A 17,962-nucleotide genomic window follows, 5' to 3' on the forward strand; every position below is an offset into this window, starting at 1 on the left:
TGGGACCCTGAAAATGTGCTCTCTCTGGAACGATACAGCTCCAGAGTTCTGTGTGATATTCTGGGGTCCAGGATTCCTACCAAGCTTCCCATCCCTGTCAGCCTATGAGTCCCCCTGGTCATTGTGCACTTGCCCCCTTTCCCCCACCCATATAGCTCTGTTTCCTTTCCCTTGACACATCCTCTCCCACTGCTGCACACCCTATCCTCTCAGCCCTCTAGAGTCCCCATTTCCTGTGTGACAAACTCCCTTAGGTCCTCAATCTGCTCATTTATTTTACTCTCCACCCCCTGCCTTAAAAATGAAATAATCCCCCTACAGCCTTGTCCTGCTCACAAGGATAGGGACTCGTGCACCTACAGGAGACATGGGGACTCTCATGGGCTGAGATTACACATATTCTCTTTTATCACCCTCCAATATGAGACCAGGTGATGAGACAGGGGCAGTTTCCTGAGGGGCAGGTTCCTAGGAAGGTCCTTCTCTGCTTTCTATTTCCTCTGTTCCTCCACATACTCTAGCAACTAGATTGCTTTTCATCCTCCCCAGCTATTCCCAATTATTGGGGTGGGGGCGGGTTGGCTTGGAGTCCTTGGGCTGCCTGTGCTCTCTAGCATGTAGCTTTAGGGTTTACAGGGTGAGGCTTGAGGGCTATCAGGAACTGAGATTCCTGGTGCTGAATTCTCATGAGTAGCTGCTCTCTCCTTACCTTAAATGGGGAAGGGGCAGAGGGTAAAGTCCTGTTGTGACCAGGATGCTGTCCTGAAGCAGCACCAACAGTCTAAGGAATTCACCCAGAGAAGGGAGAGCTGTCCCTCCCCAGAGTGAACAGGAGCCCTATTCTAGGCTAATATCTCAGCACCTGACTCTCTGGCCATCAGAATCCTCTGGATACATTAGAGAAGAAAGCACTGAAGCATTGTCAACCGCTGGGTGCTATGATTTGACTGTATGACCTAGGGGGCAGGTCAGTTGTGGTAAGGGGCTCTCCCCTTCTACCTTTGAGAGCCATTTTAGCCCATTTCATTTTCTCTTTCCCTCATCTGTAAAAGGAGGTAATAAAAACCCCACCAACCCTACTTCAGGGCATGACCCCCTCTTTATTGCTTTTTATGTATTTTCCTTATTTCTTTTTCCTTTACTTCTTCCTAAAATGATATCACTCACAGAGACATTAAAGTAGATGCTGATATATATTTATTGACATAGAAAGAAGCCCACACATATATTATTTGGTGAAAAAATACAGCATATAGAACAGCACTTATATCTGATCACTTTTATCTATACATATATTTATTTGGTACACAGGTAGAGGGAAACATCTAGAAGAACACTCATCAAAGAACTAACAATGGTTATATAAGGGTAGGGGATTTCCGTTAATTCTCACTTTATTTTTTGTACTTTTCTTTATTGTATGAAGTTTCATCAAGGAAGTATACCACTTTCACAAAGAGAACAAAGACATCAAGAAAATAGATACACGCAGGAAAAAAAAAAAAAGAGGCCCTTAGGCAGGTAGGGGAGGGAGCAAGGACTAAGGTCCAGCCATCCCCCTCCACTGTGCTGGTATCCATGACCCTTTCTCCTCCACCCCAAAAGAAAGCTGCTCTGTGGGTAAATTCATGCAATTAGAACCCCTCCCCCATTTTCCCATCATTGGACTGTGAATGTGGGTAAGGGTTCATTTAGGACTGTGGGCCAGCATCTCACTGTGGCTCAGAGGAGTCATTGTTTTCCCCAGGGGCCTCTTTTGGGCCCTCCCCCTCTGTATGTGTCAGCTCCTGCAGAGTGATGATCAGATTCTCAAACACCTGGGCCTTGTTGCTCTCATTGTCACAGGTTTCTTTTGAGTGGCCCTCCTCACCACAATATGAACAGCGGATTGTGTATTTTCGCTTTCGGGCCTTACGCTTATCCCCAGGACCATCATTCTTATATCCTAAACCAGCACTTGTGGAAGGAGATTGGGCCTGGGAATCATTGGGGGAATCAATGACCAGCCCATGATCATGAGGTCTGGCCCTGCATCCGGGGGGAGTTGATCCAGAGGATGAAAGTGGAGGCTCCTGAGACTCCACCAGGATCACATCCTCATCTGAGTCATACAGGGTATCATCTATCTCTATCACGTTGCAGTCAGCACTGCCAATCGCTGTCAGCTGGGGACCCTGAAATGCCAAAGGGCTGGCTGCTCTCTCCATGACTGACTCAGATTTTTTGGGCCGCTTCCGTTTAATAAAAGTGTCATTCCAATCCTCTTCCTCCCTTATCATCCTGATAACCTCCAGGAAACTGGGAAGACGCCCCTGCTCATTTGCATACATCCTGAGAAGATCCTTAAGCCTAAAGCGCAGATTTCTATTCAGTTCTGCCCCTAAAAGGAGCTGGTGCAGCCGGGTCTGGTTTGCATCTTTCTCAGCTATGATCCCTGCCTGAATAGCATTCTGGAGCTGCACCTCTAAACGGATCACATAAAGGGAGGTTTTCTCTCCTTGTGCCTGCAGGGTGTTAAAAAATTTACCATGGGCAGTTACACTGCTTTCAGACTCCCCAAACACCAATTTCATTGCCCGCAAGAAATCTGCCACACTTAGATTAGGGTTGGCTGCCTGGAGCAATCGCATGACCTCCCGGGCAGAGCCCCTAAGCGTTTTCATCAAGCGCTTGAGCTTTTCCTCCTCAGACATATTCCAATCTGGCAGGACCCCATTGACTTGGATCAACCAGTTTTCAAAGGTTTCTTCCCCTTGGGCTGGTACCACCCTCCCCGAGAACAACTTCATGTTTCTCTCTGCCATGCTGGCCATTAAAGGACCAAGACTTCTCCCCAGGGACCTCAGCATGGAATGGACCCAAGGTGGCAGGGGTGCATTCCCCCGCCTGCTGTTACCCACACGTGCAATGATGTTTGCCATGACTGACAGTGATCGCCTATCTGAATACAAGATGCTCAGGCTTTTCGGAAAAGCTTGCTCTCAGGAGAAACCGACAAAGCAATGTTCCCAGGGCTCTGCCTTCCTCGTATCTCAGTAGGGTCTGTAAAGGGAGAAAAGGAGGGGGGGGGGTGTCCATAAGGTAGTGAGCTTCAGGGAAGTCGTCTGCAGCCGCATTCTATGCCCTCCTGAATGCCCTGCAGTACATTTTATATCTGCCCAATGCTTTAAAAATAACCAGCAGGAGACTAACAATTACTAGGCTTCAGTGGAGCACCTTTCTGAGCCATATCCATCCCCCTACCGCCAGTTCTCCCAGAGGGATGGCAACTGTTGCTTTGCCTTTTAGGTGGCATCGTGTGTGGGGCCAATATTGGGCTCTCAGTATAGAGCGCAATGGTCTAACCTCACCGATTTGTGAGAATAAATAAGATCTCGTTAACCTCGCGGCCTCAACCATACTCCCTTCCCAAAGTTTTCTCCGTCATTTCTCCGATTCTTACGTAAGCTCGGGAACCAGCGCGCGCCTTTCTTGTACTTGCAGCCTCCGGATTGATGCGCTGGGTGAGAAGGCTCGCCTGGGAGTGTGGTGAATCTCTGTCCACCCGGGTCCTCAGCCCGTCAAACCTGTGCGGTCGCGGAGGGCAGGGACGGAAGAATGAGAAGTAGCCTCAACACTCACCCCGCCCCGCCTCCCTCCTTTCCCCTCCCCCGGCACCCCTCCCCCGCCTCCGCTGTCACCGGGAAGAAAATTCTCTCCCCACCTGCTTGCTAGGCAAAGCGCTGCCCCCTCCCCTCTACTACTTTCCCCCTGGAAACCGTCGGCCTACCAGCTCTGCAATCGGCCACGCACAATTCAAGTTCGGATTCGGCTTTGACGGCCTGCCTTGGGAAAACGGAAAAGGAGTTGGACACGCACACCCACATATTCCTCTCCAGGAAGAGATGAGAAGAGGCATGACGGGGGAGGGTCGCGGCAGACAACCTGCGATTCCTCCTGCCCTTCGCCACAGCCCTTCTGAAAATGTCCCCACCTCCCGCCTCAATCCAGGCAAATCCTACCCCTTGGACAGCATCCATTCGAGCCCTACCTCCGCCCGCAAATGCAGCTCGGCCACCGGAGTGCTCCTTCCCCTGCCTCCCGGTAATCCAGTTCCCAAGCGGGGAACCGCCCAGTCCTGGTGGGGCGTCTCCAACCTCTCTCCGAGCCGGGCCGTAACGGCCCCTTTCTTTACCTGTCCTCCGCTGGTGGGCAGCGGATGCTCCGCGGTGGACAACTGCGGATTCTGCGTTCTAGTCTCTGCGGCTCTGCAGAGGAAGAGAGCGTCTCCTCGGCTGCTAAGCGACGTGGGGCTGCCAGACCGAGCCTTTTCGCACCGCCGCCGGGCGAGGGATAACCAAGTCGAGGCAGCGCCGTTCCCACGGCAGCCGCCGCTGCTTTTAGCCTCTGCCCACTGAGACAAAAGAGCGTGACGAGCGGAGCGCCGCGACCAATCAGCTGGGCGCGGGGGAGGATTCTCCACAGCGGCCTTTGGCCTTATGCTACTGTGCGCTCTGAGAGAGCCAAGCAGACCCGTGGCGCATCAAGTGCAGCTCAGACTCGCCCACTAGGTTAATTTGCCTTGTACCGGCGAGTTTGCATGGCTCTCCTCCCCTCACCCGCCCGCCCACACTCCATCCCCAATTCCTCCCTTCTCCCTTGGCCTCAACTCCGCGCTTTGAGGCTGGGTGCCTTAAACACGACTTGCGATTGAAATCGAGTGAACGATAAAAGTTCTTCATCTTTATATAGGGGGGAAGGCAGGAAAAAAATTAGCCCCGATTGTGTACAGAGTCTGCACAGAAGTGGCAGTGTGTCTATTAACTAGAGGGGACTTAAGCCTCTTAACTGGTACTCACTGAAGTATGTCTGAAAGATTGGCTGCATCACAAGCATTTTGGGGACTTTGTTAGAAAGGCAGATTCCTGGGCCCCGCCGCTAGGGAATTCCGATTAACCAGGACTAGAGGTGGGGGTGTGATTTTCTATTTTGTATTTTTAACCCGCTCTGTGGTTGATTCCGAGTTGTACAGAGGTTGGAGAATCACTGCTCTAAATACCACATTATGCTGAAGGTAATTTTAAATAGGCCGACAGCCAATGTATCTGTACACAGCATATTTATGGTGAGATGCAACTCCAGAGTAGAGATTCCTACCTGGGGTCCATGATCTTCTTGAAATTGTATGCAAAGATTTTGTACTCTGTAGTAGGCTAAATAATGTCAATTCAAGGATATCAAAGATCAGGTCCTAATCTCTGTAACTTGTGTTACCTTATAAGGAAAAAGGGTCTTTGCAGATGTGATGATAAAGACCTTGATGTGGGAGATTATCCTGGATTATCCAGGTGGGTCCTAATCCAATCACACGTGTCCTTATGACAGATGCAGAGGGAGATATGATATGCAAAGAAAAGGAGAAGGCAGTATGAAGACGGAGGCAGAGATTGGAGTGATATGGCCACAAGCTAAGGAATACTGACAGCCACTAGAAGTTGGAAGAGGCAAGAAACAGATTCTCCCCCTAGGGCCTCTGAGAGAATGAGACATTGCCATACCCTGACATTGGCCATTGAAACTCACGTTGAACTTCTGGTCTCCAGAACTGTGAGAGAATAAGTTTCTATTGTCTCAAGCCACCAAGTTCATGGTAATTTATTAGAGCAGCCTCTAACAAATATATAAGGAAACTTATATAGACACTGTATATTTTTCTGATTCCGTAGCTTCATAGATTTTTTTAAATGGGTCTGGGACACAGAAATGGTTAAGAACAACTCCCCTACACTCTTTCTTCATTAACATTGTCATCCTTCAAATTGTCCTGGAGAAAGACGATGAAGAAATGAAACCCGATTTGACCAGACTCCCAAACCACAGCACTCGGCCACTGAAGTAGCTCTTCAGTTTCCCAGCTCGAGAATAGGTTGCTAGGCGACGCTTCTGCGAGCTCTTGAAAGCCTTTCTCCTTTGCTGAATTTGCCATCACTGACCCTAGAAAAGGTGCAACTCCACAGAAAGGGCATGCAGGGCTGTCTAGAGTGAATGAGCCATGAAGTCCCTGGCCGGGAAACCTGTTCCTTTTTCCTTTAGTTCTGGTCCTGGGAGAGCCCGTCTTCCTTCCTTTATGTAGAGTGTGGCTAGAAACCCCTGCTGGACTTTGGAGGGTTGAATGGCAGGCATTGCACAAGTGAACTGCCCAAGGACAAAGGAGTTACTGCTGCGTGTTCTTGACTCCTGATACTTGGAAGCAAGTGAAAAACCTGACGCACTTGAGCTGTTGTGGATTTGCCAAAGTACTTCACCTGCTCCTTTCTTCCTTCTTATTTCCAACCCAATGCCCAGAATTTCTTGGAGTAAGTAAACCACATTCGGAGACAAAATGCCTTCCATCTGAGGATTGTGGATGGAACAGTGAGGTTTTGATGGTGGTGGTAGCCGCAGCAGCAGTGGGGGTCGGGATATTGTATGTAGGAGGTAGAAAGAATACAGATTGCTCATGTCACACAGTCACAGGTAGATGCTGGCAGTAACATGTCGGTTTCCTTCAAACGCTTGCTTCTGATTCCCAGCCCCATGACATCTGACCGTGGCGCCTCAGCAGATTCTTGTTCTGTATTTAAATTGGCTTCATCACTAAGCCAAGTGATCTGCAGTTGGACCTGATGGCATAAAAAAAAGGCAAAGAATAGATCTCAGAGATCTGACAAAAAGAGGGAAAAGAAAGGTATTCCGTAAAAGTGCCTGGGTTAGGTTATTAAAACAAATCCAGGGTCTCTTCGTGCAGCGCTGGGAGGAGCATTTGCTAATCTGGCTCCAGTTAGAGCTGCGCATGCTTTAGTTCTGGTTTGTGTGGGGGTATGGGTGGGGTGCTTCCAATTATAAGGATTCAGGCTCTGGTGGCTCTAGAGAGGTCACATTTTCCAATTGCGACAAGTAAACCTTAAAAACCCGAAGGTTAGGAACTAAAGCTTTCAGTTGAAACCATTATAACTAACCCTTTGGTACTTCCTCTGTACCAGGAAATTTCCCTCCATTATCTCATTTATGTCTCAGCAACCCTGCTGAGATAGGCATTGTTATTCCACTAGCGCAGAAGAGGGAATACAGGTACTTCACACTCTGGCTTTGGTCCATCGCAAGTCAAGCCCCAAAGGGAATGCTTATGAGAACCTGCCCATATTAAGTTGGTATGCCAAGGGTGGCATCATCCATGAAAATATCATTTAACAGGAGGGTGGAATACAGATATTTTTAGACAAACAAAAGCTAAGAGAGCTTGCTGCTAGTAATGGAAATTCTAAAGGACATATTTCAGGAAGAAATGATCTCAGAAGACATGTGACAAGAAGGAATGAAGAGCAAGAAAAGTGGTAGTAGTTGGGCAGTATAAGTGAATATTTATGGGAGAAGGCATATAAAAAGATCTATTCTGTTTTTTTTAATAAAACAAAGTACTGTACAATAAGAAAAGACATCAGAAGAGGTGTATATGGAATTCAACTTTTCTAAGGGCCTCACATATCAGAAGTGATTTAGGTACTTATTAAATTAATACTTTGCCCAAGCAAAACCATTCCTACTAATCCTAAAGAGCATCCGATGCATTATGTAAGATTCTTCAAAGGTTCCATGCACGAGGGTAACTTTCCAGAAACCTATAACCTCCAAATGGGTCCCTGGACAAGATAAGTCCTGAAATGCAGAGAGGCCAGCCTTTCGAGAACATCAACTAGTTCCATCCCTCTATCCCATATTATCAACAGCCCCTTCCAACATGAAAATGTTAGAATGGCCATAGCCCAAATGCCCCTAAAGAGTGGGATGAAAGATCAAAGGTGATGATGGAGTTATACAGAGAAGGTAGGGTTTAACAAACGAGTATGATTGCTGAATCATTATATTGATATTTCTTTTAGTCTCCAGTATCTTAGAGCAGCTAGAAGTAAAAACCTAAAATTATGGCATTGTAACCCATACCAAACTCTGAAATCTGTTCTGCAACTAATTGTTGCAATATGCTTTGAAACTTGTTGCTTTTTTGTATATAATGTTAGTTATCAAAAAAAAGAAGAAAAAAAGAGGAGGAGTATAACAGAGAAGACAAGATTTAAGAAATGAGTATGACTGCTGAATCATTATATTGATATTTCTTTTGAGCTCCAGTGTGTTGGAGCAGTTAGAAGAAAAAACAAAAAATCCTGGAACTGTAACCCATTCCAAACTTTAAAATCTGTTCTATAACCACTTGGGTTTTTTTTTTTTTTTTTTTTTTTTGAGGTGCATGGTCCAAGAATCGAACCCAGGTCTCCCACATGGGAGGTGAGCATTCTACCATTGAACCACCCATGCACCCTACAACTACTTGTTAAAGTGTACTTGGAAATTTATTGCTTTTTTGTCTATATGTTACATTTCACAACAAAAAAGTTTTTAAAAATGTACACTTTGATAAGGGAAGTATGCATGTAGTAATTACTAGGATGTAACCATTAAAATAATAGTAACATGGGCGGTACAATGGTGGTTCAGTGGCAGAATTCTGTCCTGTCATGCAGGAGACCCAGGTTCAATTCCCAGTGCCTGCCCATGCGAAAAAAAAAGGTATAAAATAATAGTAACAGGATGTAGATCTCCAAACTAGCAGAGATGGAGAAAATTAAATAATAAAAAAAGTCAAGAAGAAACAAACATAGATGGAATGAATAAAAGCACAAAATAAGATGATAGCTTTAAATCCAAATATATCAATAATTTTATTAAATATAATGAGTTAAATGCTCCAATAAAAAAAGCAAATATTGTCAAATGGGATTAGTAAATACAACTACATGCTGTTTACAAGTGACAAATTCAAAATATAAGGGTACTAAAAGATTGAGAGGAAATAGATGGAGAAAGACACATCATGTATTTACTGTATAACTCACAAAAAACTCACATTGCATTTTTCGTATCAGACGAAATCAAAGAGCATTATTAGAAATACACCTCATATGTTTATTTGCCATTTATGTTTCTTCCTTTGTAAATTACTTGTTAGCAGAGTTTATGCTTTTTTTTAAAAATTAGGCTTTTTTAGTATTGATCCCTAGAAGGTATTTGTGTGTTCCACAGAGTTACCACTTGTTTGGTTTTATTTGCTACAACTGTCTTGCCTCCATTATGCTTTGTCTTTTCACTTTCTTTTGATGTACATTGTTTCTTAATTTAAACAATGTTAAACTGTTAAAAAAAATAGAAATATAGAGGGTCATTCGATAATGATAAAAGATTCAATTCACTAGGAAGTATAACAAAGTTGCATTATTATGCACTTTATATGTGCCTCAAAATATGTAAAAGAAAAATGAACATGCTAAAAGGAAAAATAGACAAATATACAACCAGAGTGAGAGGTCTTACCACACCTCTTTCAGTAGTGATCAAACAGACAAAAACTCGGTAAACATATAGAATTTTTCAATAATATGATTAATAACTTGAAGTAATAGGCTATGAATAGAACATGCAACCAACAATTGTAGAATACACATACAGAGTATTTACACCATTTAACCATATAATAGGCCAGAAAGCAAGTTTCAACGCATTTCAAATAATTGAAATCTGATCACAATGTAAATAAGTTATCAATCAATAATAAAAAGATAACTAGAAAATACCTTTATGATTGAAAATTAAGTTACACACTGGCCCATGTACCCCCCAAATGCTGTGAAACAAATTCCCTATGATATACATATCACATATCAGTGTATATATAGATATAGAAATACATATATGTAAGGAGACACATTTAAAAATATATAACAAAGCACAAATGACAAAAGAAAACATGGATAAACTAAGCTAAGCTTCAACAAAATGTAAAACCTGTACATCAAAGAACTGTGTCTTTGTCAAGAAAGTGTAAAGACAATTCATGGAATGACAGACAAGATATGCATACGTTCTAGTTTGTTAGCTGCTGAAATGCAATATACCAGAAATGGAATGGCTTTTAAAAGGGGGAATTTAATATGTTGCTAGTTTACGGTTCTAAGGCCAAGAAAATGTCCCAGTTTAAACAAGTCTATAGAAATGTCCAATCAAAGGCATCCAGGGAAAGATACCTTAGTTCAAGAAGGCTGATGAAGTTCAGGGTTTCTCTCTCAAGTGAGAAGGCACATGGTGAATACAGGCAGGGCTTCTCTCTCATCTGGACAGGCACATGCCAAACACGGCATTATCTGCTAGCTTCCTCTCCTGGCTTTCTGTTTCATGAAGCTCCCCAGGAGGTGTTTTCCTTCTTCATCTCCAGCAGTCACTGGTTGGTGGACTTTCTGCTTCTTGTGGCTATGTCGTCCTTCTCTGCTCCCTCTGAATCTCCCTCTTTCTCTAAAATGTTTCCTCTTTTATATGATTCCAGTAAACTAATCAAGACCCACCCAAATGAGTGGAGACACATCTCCACCTAATCCAGCTTAACAACCACTTTTGATTGAGCCACATCTCCAGGGAAATGATCTAATTACAGTTTCAAACATGCAATACTGAACAGGGATTAGAAGAAACAGCTACCTTTACAAAATGGGATTAGGATTAAAACATGGCTTTTCTAGGGTACATACATCCTTTCAAATCAGCACAGCACATCATATATCTGATAAGTGACTTGTATCTAGAATATGTAAAGTACTTTTACAACTCAAAAATAAAAGACAAAAAAGCCAATTAAAAATGGGCAAGAGGGGACATTATCATCACTCAGTAGGTAAAGATAGCTTTTGTAAAGTTGTCATCTCTCTGTAATAGATTAATGGCTAACTGGACCATAGTTGTTCACTTTTGTCTGCCAGAATTAAGTTAATCTGATGTTCATGCTCATCTTTCTCTTAAAATAATTGCACAACTAACTTCTATAGACCTTATTCTTAATATGAACATGGTAGGTAAGCATTTTAAAAAATTTTTTTTCTGATAAAATATAAATGTTGCCCCCAGATTCTTTTAACTTCAAGGAAATGAATAACAGCTTGCCCCAAACTTCCTATGGGAAGAAGAATTTTTTAGATACTACGATTAAGATGGATATGGTAATAGATATTTCAAAACAGCAATTGATGGTATATCATATCCATATCTTTAGGCTGCTGCAGAATTTCAAGCTAATAGACAAAGCTGTGATATTTTATGCAAGACTAGCTCTAGACATTCGAGGAACACAATACAGAGATTTTAGAAAGTGATTTTGAAAAATCTACAATGCGGTCTCTGTTTCTCCAAAGTAAGTGTTTGTGATTTGTTCCTCATACGGCAGTGAGTGAAATAGAAAAAACAATATGAATATTAAAATACCTTTCAGTGTTGGGTGAATTTTGTGTTTAGATGCCAATAAAACTTGTTTGAAAAAAAAGTTTGAAAAATGGGCAAAGGATATGAATAGACATTTCTCCAAAAAAGATTTACAAATATCCAATAAGCACGTGAAAGATGCTCAATATCATGTGCCACCAGGGAAATGCAAATCAAAACCACAAAGAGATACCACTTCAGACCAACTAGGGTGGTTCTAATAAAAAGACAGATAACAAATGTTGGCGAAGATATGGGGAAATTGGAACACTCATACCTTGCCGGTGGAAATGTAAAATGATGCAACCACTTTGGAAAACAGTTTGGAATTTCCTCGAAAGGTTAAGCATAGATTTACCATATAATCCAACAATTCATCTCTTAGGTACATATCCAATAGATATGAAAACATATGTCTTTGCAAAAACTTGTATAAGAATGTTCATAGCAGCATTATTCATAATAGCCAAGTAATAACAACCCAAATGTCTGTCAACTGATAAACAGATAAAAGGAAGGAAGTACTGATTCATGCTACAACATGAAAGAACCCTGAAAGCATTATGCTAAGTGAAGGAAGCCAGACACAAAAGGTCACTTATTGTATGATTCCATCTAAATGAAACGTCCAGAATAGGCAATACCTAGAGACAGAAAGTAGATTAGTGGTTGGCCAGAGCCCCGGTCCCATGATGGGAAGTAACTGCTGATGGCTACACAATTTCTTTTTGGAGTAATGAAAACTTTCTAAAATTATGGTGATGGCTATGCAATTCTGTGAATATGTTTTTTTTTTTTTATACATGGGCAGGCACCGGGAATCGAACCCGGGTCCTCGGGCATGGCAGGCAAGCATTCTTACCTGTTGAGCCACCGTGGCCTGCCCTGTGAATATGTTTTTAAAAACCACTGAATTGTACACCTTAAAAGGTCAAATTTTATGAGTGTGAGCTATTGCAATAAAGCTTTTTTTTAATTTTTAAAGAATACATATGATATGGATCCGTTTATATAAAACTCAAAAACAGGTGACACTAAAAAAAAGCAGGTGACACTAAACTATATTGTTTAGATATGCCCTCAGGGATTATAAAAGTGACAGAAAGCAAGGAAATATTACCACAAATTTAGGATATTGGTTACTCCAGGGAACAAGGGAATTTTGTTTGAAAATAGACCCACAGAAGGCTTCTACAATGCCAGCAATATTATATTGCTGATCCTGATTGATGGTTACATGTGCGTTCATTTCTATTTGTTAAAATGTACATATGTGCTTTATGCACATTTCTGTGTATATGTTCTATTTTCAGTTAAAAGGTTAAAATTAAACCCATTCACATGAGTTTATGAGGACTGCAGTGATTTAGAATTGTTAAAATGTCGGACTGAGTCAGGCATTTTAAATTTATTCTAAACACTCCAAAGGAATTGTTAAATTAAATGTCCTTAAGATTAAAAAGAGGAGTAGGGGTGGAGAGGGAGTCTGATAGAGAAGAAAGATTTGGCTTTCCTGAAAGAAGTACTTCTTTGGTTCCTGAGCAAAGCACTAAAACAGGGGGGTAATAGTAATTAAGTATGCAGCCTCTGCAACCGAACTATCCAGTCTTAAGTTTTGCATCTACCACTTAGTAGCTAAGTGACCTTGTGCAAATTTCTTAATCACTCTGTGCCTCAGTTTCCACATCCGCAAACAGAGATTATAGTAGCAATTAACTCAAATGTTATTGTGTGGACTAAAGGAGATAATCCACGTAAAGCCTTCAGAATGGTTTTTGACACGTGTGCTCAACAACTCTCGTCTGTTATTATTTTTTCCTAAAGGTCTTTAGAAGGTTCATTAATTTAACTCTGAGTGCCTGCTGTCCATTTTCCATTTATTGTAGATACATTAAAATATTAGAAGTGCATTTTAAAATGTCATTTCTGTCATTTCACTTTAGACCGTTCTGCCTCCCCAGTTAGCCCAAAAGAGTTTGAAAGGAATAAATAAGCATTGACTGTTCCAGTGTGCCAGGTAGTATGTCAGGGGCTTTACATATGCTAATTCACTTATTCTTCAAACCAATTGTAATGGTTAATTATATGTGTTAACTTGCATAGCCTGTGATATCCAGTTGTTTTGTCAAACTCTAGCCTGGATATTTCTGTGACAGTATTTTTTTTAAAACACTTTTATTATGGAATATCAGATATATACAGAAAAGCAGTAAATTTGAACGTACATTGTAACAAGTAGTTATAGAACAAATTTCAGAGTTTGAAATGGATTACTGTTCTACAATTTTAGGTTTTTACTTCTGGCTGCTCTAAGACACTGGAGACTAAAATAAATATCAATATAGTGACTCAGCAGTCATACTCATTTTTTTAAATTTATTTATTAATTTAAAAAATTAACAACAAACAAACAAAAACATTAACATATCATTCCGTTCTACATATATAATCAGTAATTCTCAATATCATCACACAGTTGCATATTCATCATTTCTTAGAACATTTGTATCAATTCAGAAAAAGAAATAAAAAGACAACAGAAAAAGAAATAAAATGATAACAGAAAAAAAAAGATTAAACATACCATACCCCTTACCCCTTGCTTTCATTGATCACTAGCATTTCAAACTAAATTTATTTTAACATTTGTTCCCCCTATTATTTACTTTTATTCCATATGTTCTACTCATCGTTGACAAGGTAGATAAAAGGAGCATCAGACACAAGGTTTTCACAATCACACAGTCACATTGTGAAAGCTGTATCATTATTCAGTCATCATCAAGAAACATGGCTACTGGAACACAGCTCTACATTTTCAGGCAGTTCCCTCCAGCCTCTCCATTACACCTTAACTGAAAAGGTGATATCTATTTAATGCATAAGAATAACTTCCAGGATAACCTCTTAAATCTGTTTGGAATCTCTCAGCCATTGACACTTTATTTTGTCTCATTTCTCTCCCCCTTTCGGTAGAGAAGGTTTTCTCAATCCCTTGGTGCTGAGTCTCAGCTCATTCTAGGGTTTTTCTCAATCCCTTGATGCTGAGTCTCAGCTCATTCCAGGATTTCTGTCCCACGTTGCCAGGAAGGTCCACACCCCTGGAAGTCATGTCCCACCATACTAATTTTTTAAATCCTATCTTCTGTGTTATAACTCTACCATCACCTATGATCTTTCTCCCACCCTTTAGGGGTATTTGGGCTATGCCCATTCTAACTTTTTCATGTTGGAAAGGGTTGTCAATAATATAGGCCGGGGGATGAAATTAGTTGATGTTCTTGGAGAGACTGGCCCCTCTGCATTTCAGGAATTAGCTGGCCTAGGAACTCATCTGGAGGTTGTAGTTTTCTGGAAAGCAATCTTAGTGCATGAAGCTCATAGAAACTCAGATAGAACCCTAGGTGTTCACTAGGGTTAATAGGAATGGTTTGGGTTGGGGTTTGGCAAACTGTGGTAGTTAGCAATATCCAGCTAAAGCTTGCATAAGAGTAGCCTCCAGATCCTTTGGTCAGAAAGGTGCTGATCCCAGGGTTCCAGAGCCAGTGTGATGTTATTTTGTAGATGTGATTAGTATCTACAATCGGTTGATTTTAAGTAATGAATGGGCCTCATTCAATCAGTTGAAGGCCTTAAGAGCAAAAATTGAGGTTTCCAGGAGTAGAAGAAATTTTGCCTCAAGACTACCAAGTCAACTCTTGCCTGAGTTTCCAGCATGCCAGTCTGCTTCCATTATTTTCCTAAAAACAATCAGGAGTTACCATTTCAGTGATTATGAGCGTTAGCCCTGAAGAGGCCCCTGTAGATATATATGTATCCTTTTGGTCCTGTTTTTCTGGACCATACTGACTGATAGACTGATCCTGTGGATTGGTATATTTAATAAAAACTGACACCCAGAAAGGTTAAGAAAAGGAGTCTTAAGGTTGCACAGCTAGTTAGAGGTAGAGCCATGTTTTGTAAACAGGTCCATCTAACTCCAAAGTTCTTGTACTTTTCAATATACTATATTGCTTTGGAGTCAAACATAAACATTGATCAATAGGGATTCAAATAATTTTCTAAAGAAACACTGCTTTGTTAAGCTATTTATGTGTCTTAATGTGGAGAAAGCATGTCTGAAAGCCTGAGTGATTTGTATACCAGGACTTTCTGTAGTACAAATGTTCCATTTCAGTGTAGACTAAAAGCTCTTGCTTCTGTACCCAGGTAAATGGGTGTTCCTAGAAATTCCTAGAATGGTGGGTTTTCAGTCTGGTCAAGTTTCAGGTACACAGTGGTAGGATTTCCAGCTCAGAGGGAGTATACTACAGACAGGGGAACCCAGGCCACCAAATCTGAGGAAGTCCAGTGGTAGACTCCTGATGAGGGATCTGGTATCCAAAATTGTTAATTTGCCAGTTCCTCTCACTCTGCCCTAGATCTCTGAACATAGGAGAGTACCCACCCAGAGCACAACCTAGAGGTGCCCAGATAAAAGTCCCAACCAAATCTGAACAGCTGCAGCACCTCAGAAAAGCAACAATCCCTCCATGCTGTACTGGATTAGGGCGATGACTGAAGAACCAGGTGGCCCTTTGGTACCTATTCACTGTGAAGTCCCAGTGCTGGGCACTTCGAAAATCCCTGCTGATTGATCAGACTATTGTGACTCAGACCAGATCGAGGGCAAAAGAGGGAGGAAGGTAGAAGCCAGAGGAGAAAAGCAGGCTGGAAGTTCCTGGGGAGGAATGGAACAGGCTGGTGGCCATTCTGAAATATGCAATTATGGAAGCACTAAACTATGGGCTGGAGGCCTGGGCTCAAATGCCAGCTCTGCCACTCTCAACCAAATTAATTAATCTCTGGGTGCCTCAGTATCTGTAAAACAGGGATAAAAGCAATAGTATCTATCTCATTGGGTTGTAGTGACGATCAAATGAAATCATGGTTATGAAATGACTGGGAAAACTCTCATGGTATATAGAAATATGAGATTTTTATTTCTTTTGCTTACTGGTGCATCCTTGGCACCTGGGACAGTGCCTGCCATATGGCAAGTACTCACTAAACAGTTGTTGAATGCATGAATTAATGATTAATACATGTACTAGATTTTCAGTAGTCTACTCTGAATAGTTGGTGATCATGAGAAGCAAAACTACAAAATAAGCAAAACTAAGTTCTCACATCCTTCTGTTTAGAGCCCTGTACCTTCTCCTAGACTCTACTCCGGAGGTATTTAAATAACCACTGTCCATGCTACCACATTGTTCCCCACCCTGCTCACTGGGTATCAATAATGACAAGAGCAATAACTGCCACTCATTGAGGGTTTTCTAGGCCACAGGCTTTAAAGCTTGATCTTCAAATCCACCCCCGTATTTAATGGCTGTTTTTCTTGGGGGAAAAGAAAACATGTTGGTATGGCCCTAAAACTCAAGTTTTCTCCTCCAGACTGTAAGACAAACCCTTGGGGTTTCTATTCCCAGCATTCTTCAGGGCCCGACTTAAACCCTAGTTCAAAATTGTGTAGCAAAGGGCACGACGGCCATAATTAGACAGTCCTAGTCCTCCCTAGGGAAGAAGCTGCGACTCTGGCTCCTGAGGCAGTCCTCAATGTGAGTCATCTGCATCGAGACTCTTCTGTCTTTTTCCACAAATACATAGCTGCGATTAAGCAGCTGCCTTTCAAATCCAAGTTGTCTCTTCTCAGCGCTCTGTGACATTTAAGGAAACAGATGGAGCAATCTGTCAATGCTTGTCAGAAGCTGCTCACCTGAGCCAGCAAATTCTTCCCTTCAGCTAACAGATTTTTAACAAAGTGTTAATCCCTTTGGCTCACTGTCCTTTGTTTTCCTAGAATCTTAGATGATGGGATCATTCCCCAGGTTCAGAACCTTTTGGTAGGCTCTCTCCTACCTGCCTTTCCTCGCCCCACATTTCCTTCATAGTCCTATCACAGTTAAAAAGATTAGAACCATTTCTGGAGTAAGTTGATTACCTTAGGTCCCTCCAAACTGCCCACAGGCTCCATGAGGGCAACTGGAATCGACCTTCTTCTCTGCTGCATCCACAGTGCCCATTTCTGTGCCTGGCACGAACAAGTGCTCAGTCAATATTTGTCAAATGAATAAGAGTGAATGAGTAAAGTAGAATAGAATAAATGTAGTAATTGTTCTCAAACCATTGAAGAGCTATCATATGGAAGAGGGAGGATTTTTATTAAGTTCTTTTTTAATAATTCCAAAGTTACAAAGAGTTGCAAGAGAAGTATAAAGAACATCCACGTAATATTTATCCAGATTCTACCAATTTTAAATATTTTTTTTTAACTTTTTTATTGTGTAGTATGACATATATACAAAGCAAAGAAATAAAAAAGCAGTAGATCTCAAAGCACTCTTCAACAAGTTGTTACAGGACAGATCCCAGAGTTTGTCATGGGCTACCATACGATCCTCTCAGATTTGCTCCAGAATACAGGAGGCTAGAGGGCGTAAATACTTTTTTATCATCACAATCAACTTTCCTTCTTTCTTTTTCTTTTTTTTTTTTGTGGAAAATAATATATATACAAAAAAACCTATAAATTTCAGAGCACAGCACCACAATTAGTTGTAGAACATATTTCAGACTTTGACATGGGTCACAATTTCACAATTTT

The 17,962-nt window shown here is 41.7% G+C and overlaps 1 protein-coding gene and 1 long non-coding RNA gene across 4 annotated transcripts in view; one reads left to right on the forward strand and one right to left on the reverse strand.

The window, feature by feature from the left end:
• LOC143671632 (uncharacterized) overlaps positions 1-17,962 on the forward strand; it is a 42,383-nt gene that overhangs the window by 7,873 nt on the left and 16,548 nt on the right. The gene's annotated exons all lie outside the window — the stretch shown is intronic.
• On the reverse strand, positions 1,191-4,388 carry ZCCHC12 (zinc finger CCHC-type containing 12). Of its 3 annotated transcripts, none has more exons than XM_077146457.1 (4): positions 4,175-4,388; positions 3,770-3,821; positions 3,443-3,566; positions 1,191-3,042 (listed from the first exon to the last, which is right to left on the reverse strand). In XM_077146457.1, the coding sequence occupies exon 4, from the start codon at positions 2,919-2,921 to the stop codon at positions 1,713-1,715; it is 1,209 nt and encodes a 402-aa protein (XP_077002572.1). In that variant the 5' UTR covers positions 2,922-3,042; positions 3,443-3,566; positions 3,770-3,821; positions 4,175-4,388; the 3' UTR covers positions 1,191-1,712. The 3 variants fall into 3 exon arrangements, with proteins under 3 accessions (XP_077002572.1, XP_077002573.1, XP_077002571.1); XM_077146458.1 differs by having other exon boundaries at positions 3,793-3,825; XM_077146456.1 differs by having other exon boundaries at positions 3,770-3,825.

Source organism: Tamandua tetradactyla, chromosome X, assembly GCF_023851605.1.
Source record: "Tamandua tetradactyla isolate mTamTet1 chromosome X, mTamTet1.pri, whole genome shotgun sequence".
Classification (NCBI taxonomy): Eukaryota; Metazoa; Chordata; class Mammalia; order Pilosa; family Myrmecophagidae; genus Tamandua; species Tamandua tetradactyla.